This window comes from Ambystoma mexicanum, chromosome 4p (genome assembly GCF_040938575.1).
Source record: "Ambystoma mexicanum isolate Mex_15411 chromosome 4p, UKY_AmexF1_1, whole genome shotgun sequence".
NCBI classification, from domain to species: Eukaryota; Metazoa; Chordata; class Amphibia; order Caudata; family Ambystomatidae; genus Ambystoma; species Ambystoma mexicanum.
This window is the reverse complement of record NC_090927.1, coordinates 188,083,230-188,110,872: the sequence shown is the minus strand read 5'-3', so window position 1 is coordinate 188,110,872 and position 27,643 is coordinate 188,083,230. Positions and strand designations below refer to the sequence as shown.

At 45.7% G+C, this 27,643-nt stretch overlaps 1 protein-coding gene across 6 annotated transcripts in view; it reads left to right on the top strand.

The window, feature by feature from the left end:
* Nucleotides 1-27,643, top strand: part of NCOA1 (nuclear receptor coactivator 1) — a 1,575,181-nt gene that overhangs the window by 1,304,375 nt on the left and 243,163 nt on the right. For all 6 annotated transcript variants that reach the window (XM_069605680.1, XM_069605681.1, XM_069605685.1 and 3 more), the window contains one exon: nucleotides 20,597-20,723. In XM_069605680.1, the coding sequence (XP_069461781.1) occupies nucleotides 20,597-20,723 (127 nt within the window). The remainder of the gene's footprint in view (nucleotides 1-20,596; nucleotides 20,724-27,643) is intronic.

Sequence of the window (27,643 nt, the reverse complement as noted above, 5' to 3'; positions counted from 1 at the left end):
CACTTGTTACAGAATAACGACTACGCCTCTGGTGAGCTGGGGTGAAAAGTGGATCTAATGGGCCAAAGGAAGGTGTGATATCTACTCAGCCTACTGGGCTTGCGAAGGGGATGTTAGGAAACTGCCCTCCAGCCCCGCCAAAATGTTGAGGCTGGATCCACCCCTGTGTGGCACCCTGTGCGCCACCCCAAGATTTCCTGTGGCCTCATCAGGCCACCCCTATGAAAAATTTCTAGAGGCGCCACTGCCTCCAAAGAGGGGTGCCGATTCGAGACATATGTGCGGCTGCCACATGGTCGTCTGCACATACCTTCACAAAATTTTACAACCTGGATTCCTCCTCTAGCCAAGAGACTAGATTTGGCAAAGCTGTGTTGCACTCTGTTCACTCTTGAAGGGAAACATGGCAATTTTACTCCCACCTCCAGTTACACACCACTGCTATGGGAGTCTATCAAGATAAAGAATACGTCGGAGGACACAATCCCTTCGAAGAACAAGTTACTTCTTACCTGGTAACGTTCTTCCGATGGGATGTGCCTCCGACGTATTCCTTATCGCCCCTCCCATCCATCCCATCAGTAAAACTTCCCTTGTGGTTACAGCTTACGCTCCTTCTGGGTCACTAACCAATTCATGTAAAACAACTGTTAACGTCAAAATGGAACTGAGCAACGGACGCTGCGCGAGTCTATTTATACGCATGATGACGTCGGCGCCGATACGGAGGCTGTCGAGGGACACCGGCTCGAGGGACGTCGACGCGCAGCGCCCTCTAGTGAAAAAAAATTCTGAGGCCAGCAAGCTGGAGATGATCTATCAAGATAAGGAATACGTCGGAGGAACATCCCATCGAAAGAACGTTACCAGGTAAGAAGTAACTTGTTCTTCTCTCCCTCATGCAGGCAAGGAGGAAGAAAGGTTTCACAAGCTAGACCCAAGAAGGGCTCTGAGCTTTTATATTTCAAGACTTGCCAAATTTCAACAAGATGATCAACTCTTCATTGGGTATAGCGGCCATAAATTGGGCGTGGCAGTAACCAAACAGACTATATCCAGATGGATAATTTTAGCAATTGGAGAATGTTGCAGACTGGCAGGTAAAGAACCACCAGATGGGCTAAGGGCTTATTCCGCTAGCGGCATGGAAACTTCTGCGGCTCTGCAAAGGGGGGTCCCGCAACTTAGTCATCTATTCATACGTTCATAAAGCATTAATGTTTACACTCCACCTCCTCTCAAGGATGTCTTTTTTGCAAAGGCCGTTCTTCATACGGCCATGACAAAATTAATTGGTACTCCCTCCTCCAAAAATGTAAACACTCCTTTGAGAGTCTATCTAAGATGAGGAATACGTGGTAGGACACAATCCATTCGAAGAACAAGTATTTACTTACCCCGAGTAACGTTGTTTCGACTGGATGTTCCTCCCACGTATTCCTCATCGTCCCTCCCAGCCTACCCTGCTGTACAATTTATGTGTTTTGCACACCGCGCTTTCTGAGAGCTTGAGGTCTTGGGGTACGCCTGGTGGTACGCTGGGTCAATTCTTCGATTGATGGGAACGAAAAAACAGAACTGAAGCCAACCGGCGCGGCTCAAGCTATTTGTACTACTGATGACGTTGACACCTGACGGTAACCCTCGGGACATTGACGCCATGACATCGAGCACAGGGCCCTCTGGTGTGGATTAGTTTTTTTCAAAGCAGCAAAGCTGAAGATACAAATATCAAATGTGAGGAATACGTGGGAGGAACATCCAATCGAAAGAACGTTACCCGGGGTAAGTAACTTGTTCTTCTGTGACAATTAATGACTTTCTTGCCCTTTTACCACAAGTCAGTCACATTACCCAATTTAATGGTTCACAATGCATTGACCTTGGAAAGATCAAGGGCTGAGTCTGCTGTTTCAGGATTGGAACTTGCAATGTGCATGCCTGCCCCTTGTAAGAGGCAAGCACTTAACTTTTAAGCTATCCATCCAACTCTTCAAGTATTTCTTTTCAATAAGTGACAGCAGTAGTTCAACTAATCTTGTCTCAGAATAATATGGAGCCATCAGCAAAAGGTAAAATCTCTGTTTGATAGGCTTTAGCTTCTCCAAACCTGCTGGATTTGTGCAGCTTTAAATACTTAGAGGATGTATTTATTAGTGCCTTGCTGATTTCTAACTCCATGAACCGTTCCATTATTGTATTTAATAGTTGAGCATTAGACCCTGGTTAAAGCTTGTAAATGAAAGAGCTATGCTTCATAACAGTCCCTCTCGCTACTTGTAGGTGATTTCTTAGAACAAGTAGGTTGCAGGTAGAAGCCATGTAGTTCTCGGTCATTGTCCGGCATAGTGTGCAGCCTTGCATCACGCTCAACAGCTGTATTTTATTGTAGAAAAAAGACACAGTGCGCATGTGAAGTAGTTTGAAAGGTAATTAACCTTTTTTTTAAAAAAAAGACTGGAATGAGACAGTCGCCATATGTAGAACAGAATTGCAGAAGCCTGATTAATCTGATTACTTTACTGGATGAGCTGGAGAAAAGGTCCATATAATTGTAAGTTAGCAATATTACCCAGAGCTTCATGTTGCAAACTAATAGATCAGATCTTGGAATTCAACATTTTTGAGAACAACGGTTATAGTCTCATCAACTTCCCTGCTCTGTCTCATGTCGCAGACAACCAGAGAACAGGAAAGTTGCAGAAAGCAAGACCTTTCACGTTTTAACCTTGAATGTGGCCACCCCTCACAGTTTTCCTGAATGGCTCTGCACCAGCAATAGACAGAAGATATCACAAGTATGAATGGAAGGATAGGATCATTTTCGCCTCTCTCTTTAATAGAGCCATGTTTTTCTATTTACCCTTAAATCTGCATCTTACGTTCAGGTATCAGTGTAACATGCACATTTAAATCCTCGCTCTCATGATAATCACTGCAAAGGTCTGAAGGCCTTAAATACAAACAACAAACGAGCAAAGAAATGTGTGTAGATCTCAAATTTTCCTGCAACTCTGATTCTGTTTCTCCACCTCTTACAACATATCTCTTCCCCAAGACTAAATGTACCTAAAACACCCTTGAGTAATACATGGATCCTCGGTAATGTTCCTCAATAATGGACCGCTCGGAACCCATCAACTTTTGTGGGAAGTATGTCCATGATATCCAGTTCTGTTGCTCGATATTGAAACTAATTGTGAATGAGTTAATCATAACATTCATAAGCTCCAATAGGAGTGCAGAAGTTCCAAGCTCCCTGCGAAGGTGCGAACCTCATCTGATGTACTGGTGTACGTAATTGCTAAGGTACGGCCTTGCCGATGTGCTTTTTATCTTTTTATTGTATTTAACTTGATTGTCTACTCACAACTCACTTTCCTTTTAGGCACCAGGTTATAACCCGCTGTGCGTGAATGGACACTACTTACATTCACACACACTACCTCGTAGCGATTGTATATTATTATTATTATTTTATTTTACTTTGCCTTGGATATAATTTTCTTCTCTCTTTGTATCCCAGGAGTTGCAGAGGGTGCCTGGCCTCAAGTGTACACTGAGGCTCGCGCGTGCATGTCTTTCTTTGTTTTCTTGCCGGCATGCAGACACTCGGGCAGTCTGTCCTCACTGCTCATAGGCAGTGGGACTGGATTTAGTCCTGTAATACAATTCTGGCATATAGGGGCTGGGTGGACACACATTGCAGCGGTGGTGGGCAGCAGGAAGGAACCTGTTGCACCAAAGTTAAGCCTGGCAGGCAGGGGCATTCAATTGCAAAACGCTATTCGAGAAAAGCCCTGCTTGATTTATCACCTTCAGGTACAGTGCTGCCTAATCATTTTATCATTATGGCTCCCATTAGTGGCATTAATGCACATGATGAGGATTGTTTAATCACTGCTGTTTTATTTAACGCATTATTGGTAGTTTATGACGTATCTATCTATAAGCTTTTAATAGAAACTCGACCAGATGCAGTTTTTGTGACTGAAATGTGATTGACTGAAACGTCCTCTCCAGCTTTGTCACAGTCACTTCTGGATGGTTATAGTATTATTCACCTGAACTGGAGCACCCCTCATCCTTCAATTTACCCTGATGCCCTTAGATCATGAGCTGAAGGTGGAAGCACTTCTAGTTCGCCTCATGCTGTCAGCATCTGTCTCATGACATTCTTTAGTTGTACATCGACCACCTGGCACATATTTGGCATTTGTAAACCTTTTTTTTGGACTTTGTAGCAGCACTCTAGGTGCAATTCCCAAATCTGGTGGTGTTAGGATACTTTAATATGAGGTTCAATGTCCCGCAGGTGCCAGCATTAGTACAGTTTTTTGAGGCTATGCTGGATATGGGACTTTATCAATCTGTATGTGAACCTACTTGTGTTCAACGTGGCATACTTGATCTCATTTTCTCACCTGAGGCCAGTATTTCTGTCGCGCCTGGGAAATGGACGCTGTGGTAGGATCACAATCTCGTACCCTTTAGGATAATGGGGCCGGTAGTATCTGCCAAACATGCTCCCACAAACTCCTGGAGACGTAACTGCCGTTCTGTGGATCACAGTTTGCGGTTTTCCTTGATTCTAAATGGATGCAGGGGCTCCTTGGTAACAAATCTATCCTCTTGCATAGATTTTATGTGATGTGACTAACCAGGTAGCCCCACTTCAACTCATCCAAGCTCGGAGGCGTCCCTCCGAGCCTTGGTTCACCAATCAACTTAAAGCTACACGCCTATAAGTGAGGCAGGCTGAGCGTAAGTGGCGTTGTTCCTACAGCCCCACAGAGAAAATAATATTTTGACGGCTCACTAAAGATATCCAGACTGCCAAACAAACCTTCTTTACACAGAATGTAGAGCGGACTATTAACCAGTCAAAATAATTATTTTCTGTGGTGAAATCATTTTCTGCTACCACCCGCTTCTCTCCAGGAATTTTGCAGACTCAAACATTATATGATTCTCTTTCTAATTTTATCTCTAAGGTTGCCGATATTCGTCAGACTATTCCCGCAGCCTGAACAAGGTCAATTCTCCTTCTCTGGAGATAGTAGGTACTACCATGAGCACTTGGGCCTAGTTCCCAAAATTCTCCATGGATGAGGTCTCGCAGGCAGTCACTCAAATTAAGTCTGTTGCCATTTAGGACCCGATCACTTTGGCTCTTCTTAAAGCAAATATGCCAGGCATGCTTTATTGGGTCATGTAAGCAGTGACTTCCTCTTGTCAGATTGAATTGTTACTGAATTGAAACAGGCAACTCTTATCCCCCTCCTGAATAAACCGTCACTGGATGCACCAGTGTGGGATAATTTTTGTCCTATTTCTATTCCCCCTTTCTTTATGAAGTTGCTTGAGTTCCTGGCAGCTCCTCTTCTTTCGTCCTTCTAGGAAACCTCTAACTTCTTTGACTCCTTTCAGTCTGGGTTTCGGCCTGGGTGGGGCACAGAGAGTTTCCTGGTCCCTGTGGTCGACGATCTGACCATGCTGGTTGACCAAGGTGGAGTAGGGGCCCTGATATTTTTATTGGTATCAGGTCACTTGAATTCCTTGAAAGACTTATTGCAAGGTGTGATTGTTCGTCCCTTGACAGCCATGTTAACAAGCCCCCTGCATGCTAATTTGTGGATAGCTATGCTGGCCATGACCCCATAAGAGATACTAATGCAACTTATCCAAATTTAGATTCAGTGGATTGACCCGGTCACGTCGCCCAACAGTTGGCTGCACCAGAAAATGGCTATAGAATGATCTCTTGGAACATAGCTGGACAAGATTGTTTGAGGGCCCACAGTGGTGTGCTTATATTCGAGGTTTTCAAATTATAATCTTGCAGGAAACATGGGCTATAGATCCACATAACAGCCACAAAGGGTGTTTGTGGTAGACCGAGCAGTGGCCTTTTGATATGGGTAGATATTGCGCTAGACTGAAGGATTGAAGTTAAGGATACTAGTTCTCCTGATCTTCAGATGCTTCTGGTATGGTTGACTGAGAGCGATCTTGAGAAGTGTTGCAGTGGTGGTATTTCATTTTTTTATCGACATCGGAGTGGTGCAATATCTCTGGCCCTTGACTTACTGAAGAAACAAACCCTGCCAGCAGCCCTGTATGGAGCAGAACTGCAGGGCCATACCAACTTAAAAAAGCTTGGTCCCTATGAGAATACATTTGTCAAAATACTCCTATTGCTCCCTGTTAGTGCACCATCCGCGATGCTTCATTTGGAACGTAATCATCCTTCAGTAATACCCTACGCATTGTCTAAGCCTGTTATATTGGATACAGGTATGGAGTTCAGATGATCTATTAAAACAATGTGAAGGGCTGAGACACATTATGAGCCTAGCAGGAGGAAAAAGGCAGCTCTTCAGAATTTGGATATGTCAGACCTCTGTGAAAACCCATGTGTTCTTGCCATTCAGGAAACTAAACGACTAAAAGTACTTATGTCCCAAAGAGCATTGGAAAATTTAATTGTGGACATTGCATCATCAAAGTTTGGCCCAATCTATTTAGGGTCCAGTCTGCAGTGCGGTTTTAAGGTGTATATAGATATAGTCTGCGCACCACTCGAGAGATCCCTGTATCTCCGGTTTAGGCTAGGCATTTTACTGGTGGCAGATTTTGTTTTAACTTGTAGCCCGGGTGCCTCCGCAAGGTGCCCTTTGTGCGGCTGTTTCGAAGAAACATTACCGCATTTTATGTTAACCTGCGAAAAAACACTTCATTTGAGACGTTGCCACTTGCGTCAAAGTTTTATTGATCAATGAATCTGTCAAGCTGTTTCTGTGATACAGTTTTTAAAACAATTCTTATCGCCACATGTAACCTATGTAACTGCACAATATATTTCTAGGGCATGGTGGCAGAGGAACAGGGCCCTGAAGCAGGACAGGGTGGGACTGGGATCAAGTGATATATTGGTTTTATTACCCCTGATTGTGCTTGCCATCTTGAATGTAGATTTTACCATGTTTGTCTTTGTTTGATTATCTTGACTGTTGCATATTTTAAACTTATGGATGTGTTTCTAACCAATTTTTGGAAATTATGAATTTCAAGTGGGTCTTTTTAGCTTGTGTATAATTTTAAGTCATGCTATACTTTTACAACAGAATTGTATGATTTTATGAACTTTGATGGCTCTTTAGCCCAAATAAAGTATTTGACGGACTGACTTTTAGATCTGTCTGCAGCTTACGAAACTGTCGACCACTCCATCTGTTGTCCTGGCTTGTATTGGCATGCTTCTCCAGGCCCGTCCTGGGCTGGTTCACCTCGTTCCTAACTGACAGGAGTCAGTCACTGTCTCTCTCCCTTTCTTTCCCCTCCTTGTGCACTGTCGGGTGGTGTTTCTCAGGGCTCCACCCTGTCCCCTGTGCTTTTTAATATCTATATTCAGCCGGTGGCCCGCCTCATCCATTCCCATGGCTTCCGATGTTACTCCTATGCTGATAGCACCCAGATTCTGGTCCGATCAGATCTGGCCAGGGAGTCCTCTGCTTTATGTGAGTGTCTGTCGGCAGTGGGGGGGTGGGTGAATGCAAACTGGCTCAAGCTAAATGGGAACAAGATGGAAGTCCTTATTCTGGGTGCCCCTTCTGGCTCTGCTATGTGGACGTGATGTTCCGGTTGTCATGAATTTGGGGCTTTTCTTATCTTCTCTATCGATGAATCCACAGGTGAGGGTGGTTTGCAAAAGTACTCCCTTTTTTTCTTAATCGCTTGTGACCATTAGTAGTGGCATTGTTGATTACTAGTCGCATTGACAATTGCAATGCACTCTACCTGGCTCAGCCCGCAGGCTCTATACATCGCCTGCAATTGCTGCTAAATCTGGCAGCTCGGGTGGCCACCAACTCTCCCTATGGAGCTCACCTCAGCCCAGTGCTTCTTGCTCTGCATTGGCTCCCTGCGGCCCAGAGGATTAAATTCAAATCCCTGTGTCTGGTCCATAGGACTTTCTACCACCAGGGGGCTGACTACCTCCAAGATACAATTCTCCCATATATTCCAGGACGGTTACTTGTTTCTGCTAGTTTTAATCTGGTGGCAATTCCTAAAATCCAGTTATAGTTGAAGGACGTGCTTTTTCCTTTGCTGCAGGAAAGCTGTAGAATGGTCTACCCCCTGACTTTAGAGCGCTGAGAATCACCTCCAATTCAGGCATTCCCCAAAAACCCTCCAGTTTTAGTTGATCCTGCTGTGGGGTGGCTACCTTCGAATTCTTTCGCCAAGATACCCTCGGGTGAATATGCGCACTATGAATGCAACTAACATACATACTGCATGATATGTAGCACATGAGTCGTCCTTGTAAATGGGGGAGTGTTTACACACATGCAGAGTCTTTGTGGCTTTCCAGGGATTCCTAGACCATGTGGTGAAAAGCTAGATTGGGATGTAAAGTTATTCAGATATTATTGACACACAGCACACCTTGATTCAATGGTACAGTTACTAGCTTGTGTGCCTAGGAAGAGTGTGGGAGCCCCGCTACTTAGAACAAACATGGTTCTGATAACCTGTTCCATGGTATTTCCTCCACCAAGGAGGGTCTACAATCACGCTTTACCTCACTGATCCTTCACAGAGGAGGAATATTTGTTTGCATATCATTCTGGTCCCACCCACAAGGGCAGGCCAGCACTGAAATGCTAGGCAATCCTCCTCTGAACATGTCTGCAACCCCAGAGTGAAACCTGTGTGTGTCTGGAGTTTTTAATATCAGTCTGTCCTCTTCAGCACGTCCTGACAGGTTTTTACCATTTTATCGATGCCATAATTACTTTCACTGCATTGTTTACTGAGAAATGCCAATGTACTTGTGCTCTTCTTTTCAATGAAGTCAATGATATTTAGAGTTCAGCACGCCCATTCCCCCTTTGGATTTATCTTTTGAAACAGTGTGGGATGCTGGATGATTATTGTGGCAAACATGAAATGCCCCCTTTGGGATCTTCTTACTGCTCTCTGTATGGCTTATTCTCTATGGCAACTGTCTGCTGATTCTGTAAAATACCCACGGGTGATATCCAAGCTCCATGATGACTAATTGCAGGAAATAACTCTCCATCTTAGAGCCAGTGTCCAGTCCCAGAAGAGGCACTCAAAAATCCAGCCATGGTCTATCTACCTTTTAGGAACAATATAGACAGAACTTGGATGAAGCTGCCCTCTTTAAGCTCATCTTTTCCTTTAAAAGGGCTATCTAGTTCTCATGTTTGTGCCTGAAAAGCTCGACACTTGACATTCTCCAGCATGGGGTCTGGCATGGATTCACATGCTCATGAATATTCCCTGTCGTCAGGCTGGGAATCCTCGCTAAAGAAAAAATCAGTATCAGTTTCGTTTCTGATCCGTCTTTCTTAGTAGCAACCAATCACTGGTCTCTGGGTCATACTGTCCCCCAGCCAATGACTGCCCTCTCCCTAACCTAAGCCCCGCCCTCGGCAGCCATCCTCAGATTTTTACTGCATGCTCAAGTGTTGGGAGTCCTCGTGCTATAGCTCTCGAGCTTTTACTGCGTTTTGCGCTTTTTCAAAGAGATTTATCTCATTTTTCGGTTTAATCGAGCCTCAAGCTCCACCGTTTCTACTTCCGATCAACGGGGACCCATTTCGGATTTATCTACGCCCCTCAAGGGTGACGTTTTCGTCGAGTTCCGCTTCTTGGAGGATTCCAGAAGTTTCTGAGGCCTACCTCATGGACAAGAAGAACATGGCCGAGGAGAAGGGAAGATCGACTCCCGGCAAACTGTTCAGGATCTGCCCTGGATGCAACCTACAAAATGTGTTCAAGGAGGACGAGCATTCGAAATGCCTTTACTGCCTCCACGAGGACAAAAGGCACGTGGAGAAGGACTGTGCATTTTGCTTTAACATGACGGATCGGACGATGAGGGATCGCCAGACCCGTCTCTCCAACTGGCTGAAAAGCAAGAGCCCAGCAGGTGAGAAGTAGAAGAAGAAGTCTGAGCGGTCTTCTAAGTCCTGAGAGGGCGCCCCGGCGACGGGGGCCCAACAGAAGGCAAAGCACTGCAAGTCTGCGGGCACCTGGAGCGCCGGTCGGGCTCCTCGGTTGCCAGGCAGGGCGCACCTTCACCGACGCCATCAACCGCGAGCCAACGCTCTGGCTCGGGGAAGAGAAAATCTGAGAACCCGGCTAAGCTTCTGGAGAGGCCCCGGTCGATCTCGGAGGAACCGGCCGAGGGGGAGCGAGGCGGTGACCCTCCCCCTAAAGAGAAGGCCTCAAGCGCGCCCAAGGTGGTGAAGGCCTTGATTCACGCGGCTAAGGCCTCTATCGAGGGAATCGCTGCGGCCCTGGCGAAGCCTTTGGAGGCTATCCCAGTGGAGGCGACCTTGGGGCCCAGAGTTTCCCTGCCTCCGCAGAGGGAATCCTCTTTTAACCCCATAGAGAAGACCCCCGTGAAGACCCTGGGGGAAATTGGAGGGGGGGGCGGTGGCTGTTACGGATACGGACACAACCTCCGAGGAGGAACTGACCGAGAATTTGGAAGAGGCCCAGGCCCACGGGAGGAATCCCGGGGAGGGGGACAACGAGAGCGAGGGTGACAACGACGACGAGGTTCACGTGGAGGAACAACCGTTGCTCCCGGCACGCCCGTCGCAACCCGAGCCTCAGGACAACTCGGCAGCCATTTTGATGGCAATCCAAGCCTTATGCACGGAGATAAGGACGAGATTGCCCCTCCCCCCGACGGATGACCCAGCTGTACTGGGTCTGTCGGGAAGCCCTCCGAACAAGAAGAAGAGAATTCATCCAGTGCCCCTTCAGCCCTCACGGCCTTCTCAGCCCTTGTCGCCTTCCCCGATCCTGAGGGACGACCCGCGAACAGCCATGACGGGGACGGATGACGACGGCAGTGATGCCGGGACTGGCCTCCCGTCTCCGATTCCTCGGGCGTCCCCGCCCGACGAGATTGGCTCCTTCCACGCCATGATTGCCAGGGCATCCGAGCTTTTTCAACTTTGCCCTGAGGCGAAGAAGAAGGAAGGCTTCCTCTACCAACGGCGCGAGGCCAAAAGGAAGACGGTCCTCGCGGTGCCGTTGCTGGATGACATCTGGGACGAGGGACTTGCCCTCCTCAAGAACCCGTCCACGACACCTGCCAAGAGGGATCGGTACGAGAAGAAGTACCTGGTCCCCAATGCCGCCCTGTTGTGCCTTAGGGCGCAGCCGACCCCGGATTCGGTCGTCTCAGCGGCGGTCAAGAAGAAAGCAGGGGGGCATCGGCTTCATCCTCAACTTCCCCACCGGACGGCGAGGGAAAGAAGCTGGACGCCGTGGGACGACGAGTCATCTCGTCGGCGGCGACGACGATTAAGGCGGCTAACGCCCTAGCGATTGTGGCCCGCTAGGACAGGGAATTGTGGTACAAGATCGCCCACCTGTTGGACTTCCTCCCGGACGACAAGAGGGCAGAGGCCCTGGCGATCCTACAGGAGGGTGAGGTGGCGTCGGACCACGCCATAACTGTGGCCACGGACATTGCCGACACCGGTTTCTGCCAGTTGGGCAACAGCGTTTGCCTTTGATGGCGGGGGTGGCTCAAGGCGATGGATTTCCGCCAGGACGTGCAAGCCAAGGTTTTGGACATGCCCTTCGACGGGAACAATCTGTTTGGAAAGACTGTGGATGAGTCACTACAGGCCATCAAGACCGACACGGAGACGGCTCGGGCCTTGGGAGTTATGCAGCAGCAGAGGCCGCCCTTTCTGAACTCCGGAGGCAAGCAAGGTGCCTCCAAAGGATTCGCGGCGGCTCCTCCTCGACCTACCGTCAGGCGGCCCGCTCCTCTTCGCAAGAAGCCTACAGGGGACGAGGCAAGTCAGGTAGATCTCGCCGTCATCGCCAGGGAGGCCAAGGCGGCAAGGCTGCTTCCAAGCAAGACTGAACCGGCCCCTGTGTCGGCCCCCCCGAAGCACCCCGGTGGGAGGCCGGCTGACAAAGTTTGTCAGCGTGTGGGAGTCCATCTCCGCTGACCATTGGGTGCTGGATGCCCTGGCCCACGGGCACACATTGGAATTTCTAAAGAAGTGCCCCCGATTTCCACCCATGGCCACGAAGGAAAACCACATCCCTCAACTGCTGTTTGTGGTAAGGGCGATGCTCGAGAAAGGAGCCATTGAGCTTGTCCCAAAGAGGCTATGGGGCTCTGGAGTATACTCAAGATACTTCTTTGTCAGAAAGAAGACAGGAGGTTGGCGTCCCATCCTGGACTGGCGTCGGCTAAACAAATACATCAAGGCACAGAAGTTCCAGATGGCCACCCTCCAGCACGTGCTGGGACAGCTGGAGGAAGGCGACTTCCTAGCGTCATTGGAGCTGGAGGATGCGTACTTTCACATCCCCATCTTAAAAAGACACCGAAAGTTTCTCAGGTTCGTAGTCCAAGGGCGGCACTACCAGTTCAAGGCCCTCCCATTCGGATTGAAGTCGGCGCCCAGGGTGTTCACCAACTGCCTAGCACCAGTGGCGGCTCGGCTGCGCCTGCAGGGGATCCACGTCTCCCCCTACCTGGACGACTGGCTCATCCGAGCAGGTACAAGGGAACTCACTGTCGAACACACGGCAAAGACCGTCCGGCTGCTCATGGACCTGGGATTCTCCATCAACTTCCCCAAATCCCACCTGGTTCCATCGCAGGTCGTGCTGTTTCTGGGAGCCAAGCTCGATACAGTAGCGCAGTTGGCCTCGCAGTCGGAGGAAAGAACGCAGGCCATCCTGGGCAAGGTACAGCGTCTGCTGGCCACAGACGTGACCAGAGTGAGGTCCATCAAGTCCCTTCTCGGGATGATGTCCTCTTGCATCTATCTGGTGAGCCTGTGCAGGCTTTGGATGCGTCCTCTGTAGGAGTTCCTCGATGCCCGTTGGACACAAGCGACGGACAGCTTCGAGGACAAGATCTCGCTCAACGTAGCATCTCACCGCGGGCACAGACTTTTAGACCCCAGCATACCAGGTGACGGTGACGACAGATGCATCCCTGGAGGGGTGGGGAGCGCACACCGGAGATCTTCACGCGAGAGGCCTGTGGCTCCCGGAGGAGAGGCCGCTCCACATCAACATACTGGAGCTCCGGGCAGTGTTCTGGGCCCTCAAGTCATTCCTCCCGTCCCTCAAGGGCAAGGTAGTGAGGATCTTCACCGACAACACCACCATGATGTTCTACATCCGGAAGCAGGGAGCAACCAGATCCCCAGCCCTATCCAAGGAGGCCCAGGATCTGTGGCACTGGGCCGTTGTCCAGGGGATGTTTCTGGTGCCTTTTCATCTAACAGGGATAAAAAACACCATCGCCGACTGGCTCAGCAGGGAGCTGCGCTCTTGCCACGAGTGGGAACTACGCCAGGATCAAGTGGATCAACTCTTCCGGCGATGGGGCAAACCCCAAATCGACCTGTTCGCGATGCGACGGCGACGAACTCCAAGTGCCAGAGGTTTGCCAGCAGGTTCCCCCAGCCGAGGAGCATGGGCGATGCTTTCTCGTTCCCCTGGGATGGCCTGTTCCTGTATGCGTTCCCGCCGTTGCTGCTCAGGCTCATCAACCAACTCAAGAGGTCCCGGTACAGGATGATCCTCGTCGCACTGAGGTTGCCGAGACAGATATGGTTCCCGGACCTTCTGGACTTGTCAGCGTCCACACCAGTCAAACTGTCAACGGACGCAGATCTTCTCTCCAGAGAAGTAGGCGCCATTCTTCATCACGACCCGGAGTCGATGAACTTGCAGGCCTGGCTCCTGCAGCACTAGAGTTTGGAGGGTACGATATCCCGGCTTACTGAAGAGAGGTTCTTGCAAAGGCCAGGGCGTCCTCAACTCTCAAGTGCTACGGACACAAGTGGAAGAGGTTCTCTGTCTGGTGCCATGCACAGAAGATTAACCCTCTACGGATTACAGCCCCTCAAGTGCTACCGTACTTACTGTCGCTGGCCAAAGCTGGACTAGCTCACGCTTCCATCAAGATACATCTGGCAGCGATTTCCCGATACACCAGAACTGCAGGATGGTCGTCCCTGTGGTCTCATCGCCTGGTGAAGGAGTTTATGAGATGACTGTTCCGATCGTTCCCGCCGGTGAAGGCTCCAGCCCAGGCGTGGGAACTCAACGTGGTGCTGACAAGGCTCATGGGCCCGCCATTCGAGCCCTTGCATTCGGCTCTGTTGAAGTTTCTGTCGTAAAAGACAGCGTTCCTTGTGGCCATCACCTCTGCACGATGCGTGGGAGAGATTCAGGCCCTTTCCTGCAAGCCTCCATACTTGACTTTCCACGAGACGAGGGTGGTGCTGAGGACGCACCCCTCCTTCATGCCCAAGGTGCCGTCGGACTTCCATCTCAACGAGCCCTTGGTGTTACCAGTCTTTTTCCCGTCGCCTTTGTCGCCGGCCGAGAGGACTTTGCACTTGCTGGATGTAGCTAGAGCGCTGAAGTTCTACGTGGACCGAACAAAGGGATTTTGGAAGACATCACAGCTGTTTGTGAACTTTGGACCTGTGAACCAAGGGAAGGCTCTCTTGAAGGCTTCCATTTCCATATGGCTCTCTGGCTGCATCATGCACTGTCATCGGTTGGCAAACCGACCTTTGCCCGGCCGTCCGAGAGCCCATTCGACCAGAGCGATCGCTGCTACCACAGCGTTCTTGTCGGGTGTGCCCATGCTGGACATCTGCAGGGCTGCTACGTGGAGGTCGACGCTCACCTTCACGAGATTCTACTGCGTCGACCGGGATTCCAGAGAGGAGTCCAGAGTCGGCCAGGTAGTGCTGCGCAACCTGTTCAAAAAGGTGAGCGTGGTGAGGAGGTAAGAGATGCTTAATGTTGAGTTTTATGTAATGCTTAATGTTGAACCTTGCCACCTCCCGTGGTTGTGCATGTGTGTACTGCTATGTATTCTTATATTCATGAGCATGTGAATCCATGCCAGACCGCATGCTGGAGAAGGAACAAGTTACTTACCTGTAACTGTTGTTCTCCAGCATGGGTCTGGCATGGATTCACATGCGAAACCTCCCCCACTTTACGTGCTACCAAATCTGAGGATGGCTGCCGAGGGAGGGGTTTAGGGAGAGGGCAGTCATTGGCTGGGGGCAGTATGACCCAGAGACCAGTGATTGGTTACTACTAAGAAAGACAGATCAGAAACTAAACTGATACTGATTTTTTCTTTACAGAGGATTCCTGGCCTGACGACGGGGAATATTCATGAGCATGTGAATCCATGCCAGACCCATGCTGGAGAACAACAGTTACAGGCAAGTAACTTGTTCCATCATCACAAAAGGTCACCAATTCCTCCATGGTGAGGCATTTGGTAATCTATTGGCGTACAGTGTCATCAGAAGGTATTGTGGCTGGAAAGGGGCAATCAGTTCTGGAACTAGAAAAGAAGAAAAGGGTGCTTAAAGTGCAAGTATTCAGCAACAATACCATGTGAGGAGCCTACAAGGTTACAGGGTTTCCTCTCTGCGAGTGTAGAAGAAGCAACTGGAGTGCCAGTGGCAATGCCATGCAGCATGATGTGTACCTGTGGTTGAAGTGGCATGCCTCTCTGTATTACTGTGTCCTCCCCTCCCCTGACGGGTCATATTGAAGAGTGAATCCATGGGTAGCTCTGTATTGGAGAGAACCTATCAAACACCAGGATCATTCTTCCATGATTCAACAAAAACTCTGATTAGCACTGAGTCTTGTGCATGCCACTTAGACTTCATATTTTCAACCTCTTTTTGGTACGTTACAATTCATGGGACATGTTTGCACCACATGGCAAAGAGTATAGGGGCTCCAGTAAGTATTTCTTCTGATCTGCGTTATAACTTTTTTGCTTGTCTTTGTTTTGAATTTGAAATGACACATAACATTTGAGGTTCTCATTTTCTGTTTGGTGATAGTCTTTCGTATGTAAATCTCATTCTGGTGCTTTTAGATTTACTTTCATCCCACAGCCTGGTTTTTGGTATTCAGCGCCACATTTATTCCTGGCAAGAGCTGCGATGCCATTACTAAGAACTTCGACTTGACAGGCAAAAAGGCTTGACGTCTTATTTATGATTTTCCATAGCGCATCTCAGAATTATTTAAGAATGAAAACAGCAGTACTCAAAAAGAAGCACACAATCTCATGGGAGTGCTCACAATCGTTGTCTTGGAACTTGAAATATTTAAGATTTGTGTTTAGATTATGAAGAGAAATTGTATTAGTCAGCTGGGTTTCCATGGCAGCCATGGTTTGAGCATTTAGGTCTGCCGCCCGTTTACAGATGCAGCTTGATCCTTGTATTGGAAGTCCTAGCAAATCTGCACATCCGGTTTACTACACACAAATGGGATGCACACTGACCTTCCTGCAGCTTGGTTCTGGTGCCACGTTGAGGTATTTCTTGAGTTAACTCGATATTCCCACCACTTCCATCCATGTTCTTAGGATGGGGCTTCATGGGGCTTGTATCGAAGTCAGAGATGAAATGGTGAATTGCAAAAAGCACAGTAAAGTAATGTAGCATGCTCCCATGTCCCTTTCCATCATTCTTTGATCACTTCCTCCACTCACCCCTGATCATGTTTCCGAGAAGTATTCGTAAATATTTAAGTCATGCCTTTTCAAAACTGTGATCATTCTACAAAAATTGAGAGAAGAACTCTGTTAGTTGTTAAATGCCTGTAAGCCACAGGGCACAGGTTCCTAAATGTGTGCTATATGTCAATAATATCTGAAGTGCTTTACATACAAATAGCTTTTTTATCACATTGTCTACAAATGCATCAAAAGCCACAAATACCGTGGTATCCTGCTATCTATCGTGCAGTGCATAGTGAGTACTCCGGTAATCATATCAGATGTGGTTACCAATTTTGTATGGACCCTGGCGCTTCTGTTCTTCTGTTGAAGCTTACACCTCATGGAATCTTATGATTTAGAAATTTCAACATTAGTTTCAATATTCAAATGTTTAATTAAATAACCAGGAAAAAGTAGACCGTTCTGCTGTGGAAACATTAGTGTCTAGGTTAAACTTTCATCATTGTCTTCCTTTTTACTTTCATAGTAACATCAAACCCCAATTCAATATTAAATCAATTAGGAACATCAAACTCTTAAGGAAAGGCCATGTTTTAAAAATAGTTAAGGTTTGGTATCAGCTTCATAGTCAAAACCTTTAACAAATCGTAAGTCTCTGTTCGACGTACGAGTTACATAGTATGAAGAAGTGGGTCACAATCGTTTTAGTTCACTGCAAAGAATATCGAAGTAAAATTTGGCATTTAAAATGAAAATGCATCTGTGACGAGGGTAAGGACTCATCCAGAGCATGGCAATTTTCCTCAGAGTTAATTTTGGCCCTATTTGTAACTTTGCCACAAGTGTTGGATGCAACAATTAAGCCCTTTCTAATCTGCTTGCGATTAGGCAGTCCACAAGTATATAAGGTGGCAAATGAAAGGGTACATATCATACGTTGATTGCCAGTTACAGTTTAGATCCTTTTAGTACAAGTGTTAGCACAACTTGTCATGGTATTTATTGTTGCACTTTACCTTGATGACCATGAGGTTTGACACCACAAAGAACAAATCTATAGGATGTGGAAACGTTTGAATGGCACGTTCTTGCAACTGGAAGGCAACATCCACAACATTAAATCCCCACTTTACCTAACAGTCTAACATATCATGTTATGTTGTTTTATTGTGATTTGTAACACACACTGCTGCCAGTTTATGGTCTCCAGGTGTTCTGGCAGATCTGAAAAGGAAAGGGGTTGGCAGGGCTTAGTGGGGGAAAAAGGGCAATAACGCTTTGATGTGCTGTTTGTAGCTTCAGTTTGGAAAAAACGATCACTGTGTGCTGGTTTGTTTCTAGTTGGTGGACGTTACTTGGTGTTTGGTGCATGAGTGCGTGTGGAGTGATTTGTGTGCCATTTGGTTTAGTTTCCTGAGTAGCGAGTGGAGGGCGATGAACTAGATAGCTTAAAAAGGGGGGCTGGTTAGGGTCAGTGTTTAGAAACTGGAATTGTATGCAGCCTTGAGAATATAGCATGCAGACCTTAGAGTACCACAGAGGTACCCTTTCTAAGCTTTCACCAAAGTACACTCAAGGACTGCCCAATCTTTTTGGTTTTTTGGTTGAGCTCCACAATTGCACCGCCTTGAAAAATACCTATGGTGGAATCACATGTTGGCTGTTCTCTGTAAATGTGCTGATTCACTCTTTGCAGGCTCCTCCTGCACTGATGTTTTGTTTCTTCTGAGTATAAATACATATGAAAACACTCCTCTTGTTGACCATATATTTTTCACACGCATTGTTGCATTTGGTTTTGCTTCCTGTTGGATGTTGTGGCGTGTCTGTGGTTTTTTCTCTTCAGCGGAGGTATGTGTGTGATTTGTTCAGTGTATGAAGAAGAGTATGAAGAGTATTAGAGACTTTTTAATACTGTTAGTGTGAATCTTCGGAGTCCTTTTGTGCCAGGTTATGTTGATCCGTCAAGTTGATATTATTCTATGGTGATTTGCAGTAGAATGCTTTTTCTTTGGGTGAGCCTGTTTCGGTCTATCAGGTTTCCGTTGCTTTCAGTGTTTCTATTGTGATGTGCTGGCGGTTTCCCTTCAAAGATGTTTCCTATATAGCTCAGTGAGATAAAGAGCCATGTTTTTAAAAGTTTTCTGACCTTTAGGCGATCTTCTGTTCATATTTTCTTTGGGAGCAAGTTCCAAAGCTTTACCACTATGCAGGAGAGTGCTTTTCCCCCAAATGTAGGCTTTGAGTATTGTTTAGGTTGGAGGCGAATGACGTTGCTGAATCTTAATATTCGTTTTGGTTTGTAGATGTAGATTTTTCCCTGTATGAATTCTGCTTCTTCGCCGTGGAGTGCTCTGTGTGTTATGCAGAGCGTTTTGAAGAAAATGTGTTGTTTGACCAGTAGCCAATGTAGTGTCCTCAGTGCTGGTGTTGTGTTCTTTTAGTGAGTCTCAAGAGTAGTCTTGCTGCTGCGATCTGTATTAATTGTCGGTTTTTTTTATAAGGTATTCAGGCATTCCGAGATAGATGCTATTGGTTTAGTCTATTCTTAACATGACGAGAGAGATGACTGTGAGTTTTCTATGTGGGAAAGTGAAGAAGAGAAGTATCCGCTTGATTGTGTGTATATGGAAGAAGCATTTCTTTACCCACTTTGGGTGGTTCTGGTGGGTTTCCCAATGCAGAAGGCCATAGAATGTGGTGGTTTGGACGCAATCATGATTTGTGTTTTGTCCGGGTTGAGTTTAATGCTGTTAGTACTCATCCAATGGCTCATTTCTGTGAGGCAGTTGGTAAGGGTTGGCGTTGATTTTGTAGATGTTTTGTCTGCGTACTTGTAGTAGGTGAGGCCCTATCTTTTGATGAGGTCAATGAGGGGGATCATGTAGATGTTGAATAGTAGTGGTGAGAGGGATGAACCGTGTGGGACTTCTGCACTTGCTTGTTGTTAGCCAATTTGTTTCCTTTCTTTCTGGCATGAAGGATTTTAGCGTTTTAAGTAACGTTGTGTTGCTGATGCCTATATCTTTGAGTCTTTTGATGAATGTTTCGTCATCGACTGTGTCGAAGGCGGCTGATAGATCAAGTAGTATTAGTGCTGAGTAGATATTGGAGTCTGCATTGGTTTTTGGGTCATTCCATAGTGATAGTAATGCTGTTTCCATTCCTCTCATGGGTGAAATATGCCATGACCACCATCCTATATTTTCTTAAATTACCCAATAAGCTTGAACCCACTATTAAACCTATTTTGACCACAAGCAATTAATGCTGACAGCTCATAACTGTTTGAGATCACGCACACTGATGTGTGTACCCCACATTGTTGTTAATAATAGTCCCTACGTTTCTCTGTAAATCTTGTTCTGCAGAATACAACTTATAAGCTTTTCTGCAAGCTGTTTCATCATTCTCGTCTTCTCTAGGGATGTTGGAAGAGGAAAGTGAGCAGCGATTTGCCAGTATTAGTAGTTTTTGTGGGCTTTTGCTCAGCAGTTTTGTTATGCTACTTCACACACCGATTACTCTTGTGCATCAAGCCATGGGCTTATTAAGGTGTCCCCTGCATATAGGGTGGTAAATGGTAATGTACGACATTGGTATATGAGCGAGTGCTTAATGAGAATATTAAGTTGATGTTTGTGGATACTTCTAAGGGTCATTATGTGGTCATTTGGAATGCTCCAAGTTGTTCTTTAAGCCTCCCCTAAAAAATTGGCGCTTGTTTCAGCCCCTGGGAAGTAGATAAAAATGCCATTGCAGCATATGTTTTTTTTTTTTTATTTTTTTTAGCTTTGGATACTATGCCCTGCAGGTTACGTAAGAATGCACTGGTGTTGTGCCTCTTTTGGTTATACATTGATAAAGCAAGTGCACGCACTTTAACAATAATGGTTATTCATCTTGCAAGTAAGCATTTGTACACCCTTTCGCTCACTGGTCTACCCATTTTCCACCTGAGGCCAAGCAATGTTCTTGCTTTGTCTCGTGTAAGTAAATCATACAATATATTAAACATTGTTGCTCTGTTTTGTTTTTTAGGTTTGCAGGAGCTGGAGCTGCGCCTTGCAGATCATCACTTTGGACAGGCTGGGATGGGTGAACAGATATCGTGGGCTGATAATACCATGGCCTCCATGACAAGGGCACCCATGAGTAAACAGGAGGAGTATGTAATATTTATCATTCTATTATACAGTACATCAACATTTATAAAAAAAATTCTTGTTGGCCAAGCCATGGAACATTTTGCATTTTAGCCCATGGTTATCCGGGAAGCTAAGGACTTGCTAAGAATAGGTTTTGGATCTTTCTGTTGGCCACCTCCTTGAACATTAGTTTATATGATTGGATGTCTTTGGAGGGACAGTGGCTCTTTAAGAATAGGTTACCAATTTCATGATTTTGAGAAAGGTACTCAGAAGGTGTTGTGTACTACGAGTCTGCCCCACTTAGTTTTGTCACATCTCCTGGGTTTCCTCCTCATTTTTAGATCTACCCATAGCTCCTATAGGTGTTTGGTCCAACCCATTCCCTTAAATTGAATAAACCTGTTTTGTGTAAAATACACCTATTCTATCACTTTCTAATTGTGTTACCTTCCTACATTAAATACACTATTCAAGCATTTGCTTCTCAGAATTCACTTGTTCAGGTCTTGCATAGATCCATGGTTTTTGAAACGCTCACTTGTGTACTCACTTGTTTGGGTCCCTCATAAACTTCTGGACTTCTCAGGATTCTAACTTTAGGTCTTTACTAGATCTTTGACAAGCATCACTCCCTTGAATTAGGGTTCAGATAGCAAGTAGGACTCTAGCAGCAGAGTGGCCACCTAGTGCCAAGTTGCGGTGTTGGAGGGGAGGGGAGGGGGGGGGAGGGGAGGGAGGGAGGGAGGGAGGGAGGGAGAGAGAGAGGGAGAGAGGGAGAGAGGGAGATTAAAAAGGGTTGGAAAACGGCATATCTTGCCCTATGCTGACGTGGGATTTCCCTACCCTAAAGGAAGCTAAGGAAAGTCTGCGCCAGGAAGTCCAAAGAAAACGACCATCTGTGTCCAAATCGTACGCTTGCCCTCATCTTTAATATACTCACTGTGTGGGATTCTCATCATCAACAAATACATGTTCAGAGTAAAGGTTCTGAGCTTCTTCCAGTCCCAAAGTAAAATTATGAGCTTCTTCCAGTTCATGGCTTGCCAAGGGGGTTCCCTTCCCCAAGTCTCAAGGCCATTCACAATGCCAAGGGGTTCCCTTCCCATAGATTTCTGGTTCTGCTTCACAACATGATTTCTGGTGACACTTTCCAGCTTCTCTGGTTTGGCGATTGTTCACTAGTTTGTCAACTACAGTTCAAACTTCCTTTATGTTCAATCACAGATTTCTCGGCAAGTATTTTATATGGCTTTTCAATATGTGGGTGCTCTCGGTCTAGGCGCAGTTGTCGGACCACATTGTCCACCCATTACAGGTCATGCAACTGATACACCTTGCTTGCTTTACCATTGCTTGCTTGGCCACTATTTATTGCCACGTCATACACTTTTATGGCTCTTGCCAATCTTTGGTTTCTGAAAGCACAGAGTTCCAATGGCTCTTACCAATGCTTATTTCAGACTGTTTCCAATGGCTCTTGCCAATGCTTGATTCACACAGTTTCCAAATGGCTCTTGCCAATGCTTGTTTTCTTAAATCACATACTTCCGAATGGCTCTTGCCAATGTTTGTTGTCTTATTTTAGGTAATTCCTTTATAACGTTATTTTAACCAGAACCTCTTTAATTTATATCCGTATTCAAACATATTTTCTTTCACTCTCAACGCAGGTTAATTTGATCATCTTCTTGGTTTTCAGTAACACTTTTCTAGCATCAGCAAAGTTAGTTAAATAACTTGCTAGTACAATATCAAGTTAACAACACTTTTGTACCATTCTTATAGCTTTGGCAATGCTAGGTCATATCTTCCATGTTGGTATCTTGCACATTATACTCTCCCAACCTCTCCTTAGACAACACATAATGTTCTCTTAGCTTTTACGGAATAAGTGTACCACTCTTTCCTTCCTTTTACTTCCTAACAATGTTGGTATCAAAGATTCAGTCTTATTATAAAGGAACAGTTCGCTTGCAAGGTGTCTTTCTACAGCAAAGCCGTTTAACAATGTGTTGTCACTAAGTTGCTGTTCGCGTGCAAGTTTCTTTTCTCTTGCAAACGTGTTCAACAATGTCTCATTTACTCTTGTTCACGTGCAAGACCACTCAGTGTTTCTTATGTCAGTGAAACTCACCGCTGCTGGAGCTTGACATTTAGGTCTACGCAAACCTTCCTGCACTCTTCTTCTGGCTTTGGGGGTCTTCAGCCTGCCCGTGGACACTCTGGCGTTCCTGCACCGCCCAGAGGTAACGAGCACTCTTGATGGGGATCAATTGGATGTCTCTCTTTAGCCCCGCTTCCAGCTGTACCGATTCCGCATAACAGAGCTCACGCTCCAGCGCCACTCATGGGACCCGACCCACCCAGCACAGGAGTTAGCGTCTCAGCACGCCTTTTGTCCCAGAACGGTTTCTTAAAGCTCCCTTTTTGCCCGCTGCTTCCTCGCTAGCTCCTTTCCTCTGTTTTAGGTGGCAAAGCCTTTCATATGCGTTGGGAGTGTTAAGTGACCTCAGGTGTGGGTCATTAATTTCAATTGCCTGACTCTGGCCAAAGCTATTTGGTGGATTTGCCTGGTTGTTCCACCTGCACACCTGTTTAGTCCTTCTTCATCCCAGTACAAGAGTGGTGTATGCAGCTTTACAGATAAGGTGTCTATCGGACACATTTACTCCCTAAAAAGGCAAATACTCCCAAAAAAATACAAATCGGGAGTGAAAATACTCAAAAAATAGGAAATTGACTCGTAGGACCTTGTGCTCCTGCTTCCACCCACACAGCTCCATGGATATGTTTGGACCAGTAGTGCACATATTACCACAGGAAGAAACTACTATTATTACTGCCTGATTGAAAGACGTAAACGTCTATCTTGTTTAATGTGTATGAATAACTAGGTGCAAAGGAATATGTATTACAAATACATTTTTGCTCGCTTATAAAATGCTCCCATTGGGAATTGAATTACATTTTTACTCCCGAAAAATTCATTTTACTTCCAACTTTAAAAAATAAGAAATAAAATACTCCCACTTCAAAATCTTATCTGGAGCAGTGTGTGTGTTTGTGTGTGTGTGTATATATATATATATATATGAATGTCTATGGGAAAATGGGGGTCAGACCTACAATACCCTGTAAAAGTCTGGGGGATTGATGCAACATCTTGAAAGGGAAATGGGGGAAATACCGTGTCTCATCCAAGGGTGCCTCATTCCCACTCCCCAAGTCTCCTCCACCCAGATGATCCTCACTTGAAAATCCACCCCCAGGGTCAGGATCCAAAAGCGATGGCCTTTCCCTGGCCACCTGGGAGGAGGATATATTGGGAAAAGAAGTGAGGACACCACCAGATTCCTCACAATATCCATGCCCACCCTTCGGGTTCGAAGGAGTGACTAGGGTAGTTTCATGTTTTGGGCTTTTTCCCCTGGCTTTCCTAAATTGCCTCTTAACCAGGAATGTCTCTGTATTGGTTACTGCCAGGATTGCTTTTATCTGTCTAGTCCCTGGCTTTATAACTGAAGTACGGCATCAGTGCCATCTTGGATTCTTGTCCATAGCAGTCCCTCGCACCATCTGCCTTCCTCCAAGGCTTGGGGAGTGTACTGCAGCAACAATGCTTGGCCCTGCTGCTTTTGGTCACGCTGTATCCTATTTCTCCTCAGTGGGTAAGTCTGGGACATGCTCCCATTACAGTTTGCGAACTGTGTGGGTCCGTGAATGGATGCAGCACACTTAGTGGTAGTCCTCTGCTTTGTTGCACAAAGTGTTTTGGCTTGGCCTGAAAGGGTATAAAAGCCACATTACCAGGTGCTAGATGACATCAAGCATGCTCCTGGTGTGGGTAGCGTGCCGTGGAATCCTGTTACATCCACCCTTTGGAATGTGCACTGTGTAGCGGCCAGACCAACCCTGACCCGTAGCTCGCCGTTCTATGAAAGGATGGGGAGTTTTACCAACTCCTGCATGAATGCATGATGATACGTCTTCCCACTGATACAGATACAAAATGGTAAACAATAAAAGATTTTCCTGTTTTGTTAGATGAACTTGAGTTTTGTTATGATAGTACAATATTTTCAGTTTATATGACAGTTTTTGGTAGAGAAAATAAAAATATCCTTATTGTCCTTCAGAATTACTTTCTTTGTACTAGTTCTTTATTTTGTTTTATTTTGAGAGTTGGGCGCAATCTCCAGTGGTCATGCAGACCCTTTATTTCTAGTCTGTGCAGTAAATGCAGTGTACATTAAGCCCTCCACCCATCCAAATATGAAACCTTTTATTTGCTTGTGTATAATATCGGGGCAAGGAAAAATTTAAAATTCTATAATTTTCTATAAACTGCCCAGATCCTTTCCCCAACCCTAATTGTAGGTTCTATCCTCAGAGACGATGGTAATATTTCAGAGAGTGTACAGTTGGGAAATTAAATCTTTAGTATCTGTAAATTGCAGAATAAACACTTTGCCAATGTGTGGGCTTCCTAGACATAGTCTGGCTCAATGATGGATTAAGGTCCCAGTGACATACCTGGAGGTAACAGAACCTACCCACCTCGCCCCTTCCAAACTCTCATATTACTTTAAATTGTTTTAATCTTCCCAGCCATGAAAAGGTAGTCCACCTTGTAACACTTTTTTTTATAAACACACCAGGTGAATCCTGCGTCAAATACTCCTGGATTAAACTCGATACTGGCTGTTAAGAGTATAAATGGAAAGAGAGAAGATTGTTAGGTTCTATGTCTGTTTTTACGGTGGGCGTTTTTCTGCGTAATTCTTCCCGAAAAAAAGGTTTTTGAAATTTTCTTTACAATTATTTTTTGGGGTTGACTCCAAAGCCACCTGGCTTTTACTTATTTTTCTCTATTCCTGACCCTCTCACAACCCTTTACATGCCCTTTCCCACCCCCCCAAAAAAATGTAAAAACATTTTTTTTTCGTTCAGAAATTCCACTGAAAAACACCTTTCGGAAAAAACAGGTGTCGATGAAAGGACATCGTACCGATTGTTATGGTCACCAATCCAGTACCATAGCTCCATAATACGTATTGTGGTTTAAAATAATATCTTTTTTATTATACATTACAATTATTTGTACATTGACAGTTGAAATTAAGCACATTTCAGTTTACATCAAAAAAGGCAATCTGACAAGAGGCACATTCTGAATGTGACACAAGTTCATTGTAGATTCAGAATAGCTATGCTGAAGGGTTCGAAGACAGGATAATGCGATTGTGAAGAAGGGCTGTTTTCCTTCACAAGAGAACAGCATGGACCCCCTTTTGGTGTTGACAGCAGGATTTTTTGTTAGTAGGGTCATTGTTGATTTTGCCCAATCCACATTCCAAGGCCATATTCTTTCTTTTGTGCAGGAAAGACTTCAGAGTCAAACCATAAATTTGACTTGGGGTATGGTTGTTTTTTTCTGCCTGACTGGTGTCATGACTTTACGGTTTTCAAGAATTCTTTCTGCTTGGACCACAGTCTAAAATGAAGCTATTGAAAATATTTGCAAACAGGACTGGTGTCACTCTCTTTATTGGTTTCCCTATGATGGACTCTAGGGTTACACAACATGTACGTTTAGCTAGCTAAAATGAGTAAATGGTGATCAGACCATTAAACAAGAAAGGTTAGGATGTTCGATAAAGGAATGGGTGTAGAATATAAAATTGCATCCAAAAAATCTTGTCGTGTTTACAGCCAGCTATTCAAGTCAACAGTGTCAAATGACGCATTAGTGAAGGCCAGAGATTCTGTGTTCAAGGGAGCAGTACAACCAGACATTGAAGTAACCTTAAGACTAACATCTTATCCATCCCTCTAGAAATTAAGTGCAATAGGCAGGAGGACCGTACATTGTGATACAAGTAAGATTGTTATTGGGATCAATTTAGACAATTTAGGATTTATCAACATGGGATTTAAAGGAGAAAGTAGGATTATATTAATCACGGTGGTCAGGAGAGATGAGGGGAAGACCATGGTGTTTTGTTTTACACTTGCAGACCAGAAATGTGTACTCTTCTGGTAGCAAAGTCTCCACCAAGGAGAGCCAGAACTTCAATCTTTGTCTACAAATAGGTCATGTATGTTAACTGTCTGCTTTGTAACCTAGCAGGCATTCACGGTGGCAATTATCCAGTAAGGCCTGGTTGAGCGCAGTCTAGGGCAACAATCTTCAGCAATAGAGGGTAGAAGCTGCAGGAAAGAGTCTAGGAGGTGGTCCAGGCAGAGACCAGGCGGCTAAGGGGGAGAATGGGAGGGTGGGTGGAGGAGAATTGGAAGTGTCACCAAGGGATGCAGGAGAGATATGCCAGGGGGAGTTAGACGACAGGAAGGAGTGAGTCAAAGGTTATTAGATTCTTGTGACTAACCTGTGCCAAGATAGTATCATTCTTGTAGATATTAATGACAAATTTACAGACAGGCACTTTGAATGCTCCATCGTTTACCCACATTTATATGTGTTTAACCCACACGGGATAATGTATTACACATGAGAGGTTCCCAAGCATGGGGGTCATAGAGAAAAAAACTGGATGTCAGACAATTTCCTTAGAGGTAACGATAATAATGGAATCTGCAATAGGGAGGCATGTATAGCAAAACAGCACTGTTTAACAAAGTTTGAGATGATTTGGAGCAATTCACTGACAAGTTAATAATTAAGCAATAAGCCCAGATGGGCAGGGACATTATCGGACCAGGTGATGCCCCGAACATAGCAAGGGCTTTAACTTTATCCCAGGACATTACCTGCCCATCTGGGTTTATTGCTGTTAGTACCCCAGCACGTTGTACTGGAATACTAATATTTTTCTTTTTAAGTTCAAAAACTACATCTAGTCCCTTTTCCCTTTCCATGGTGGCCATTGCCACGACGGGGATGCACGGGGGAGCACTTGTGTTCCAGGCACTGGTGAGG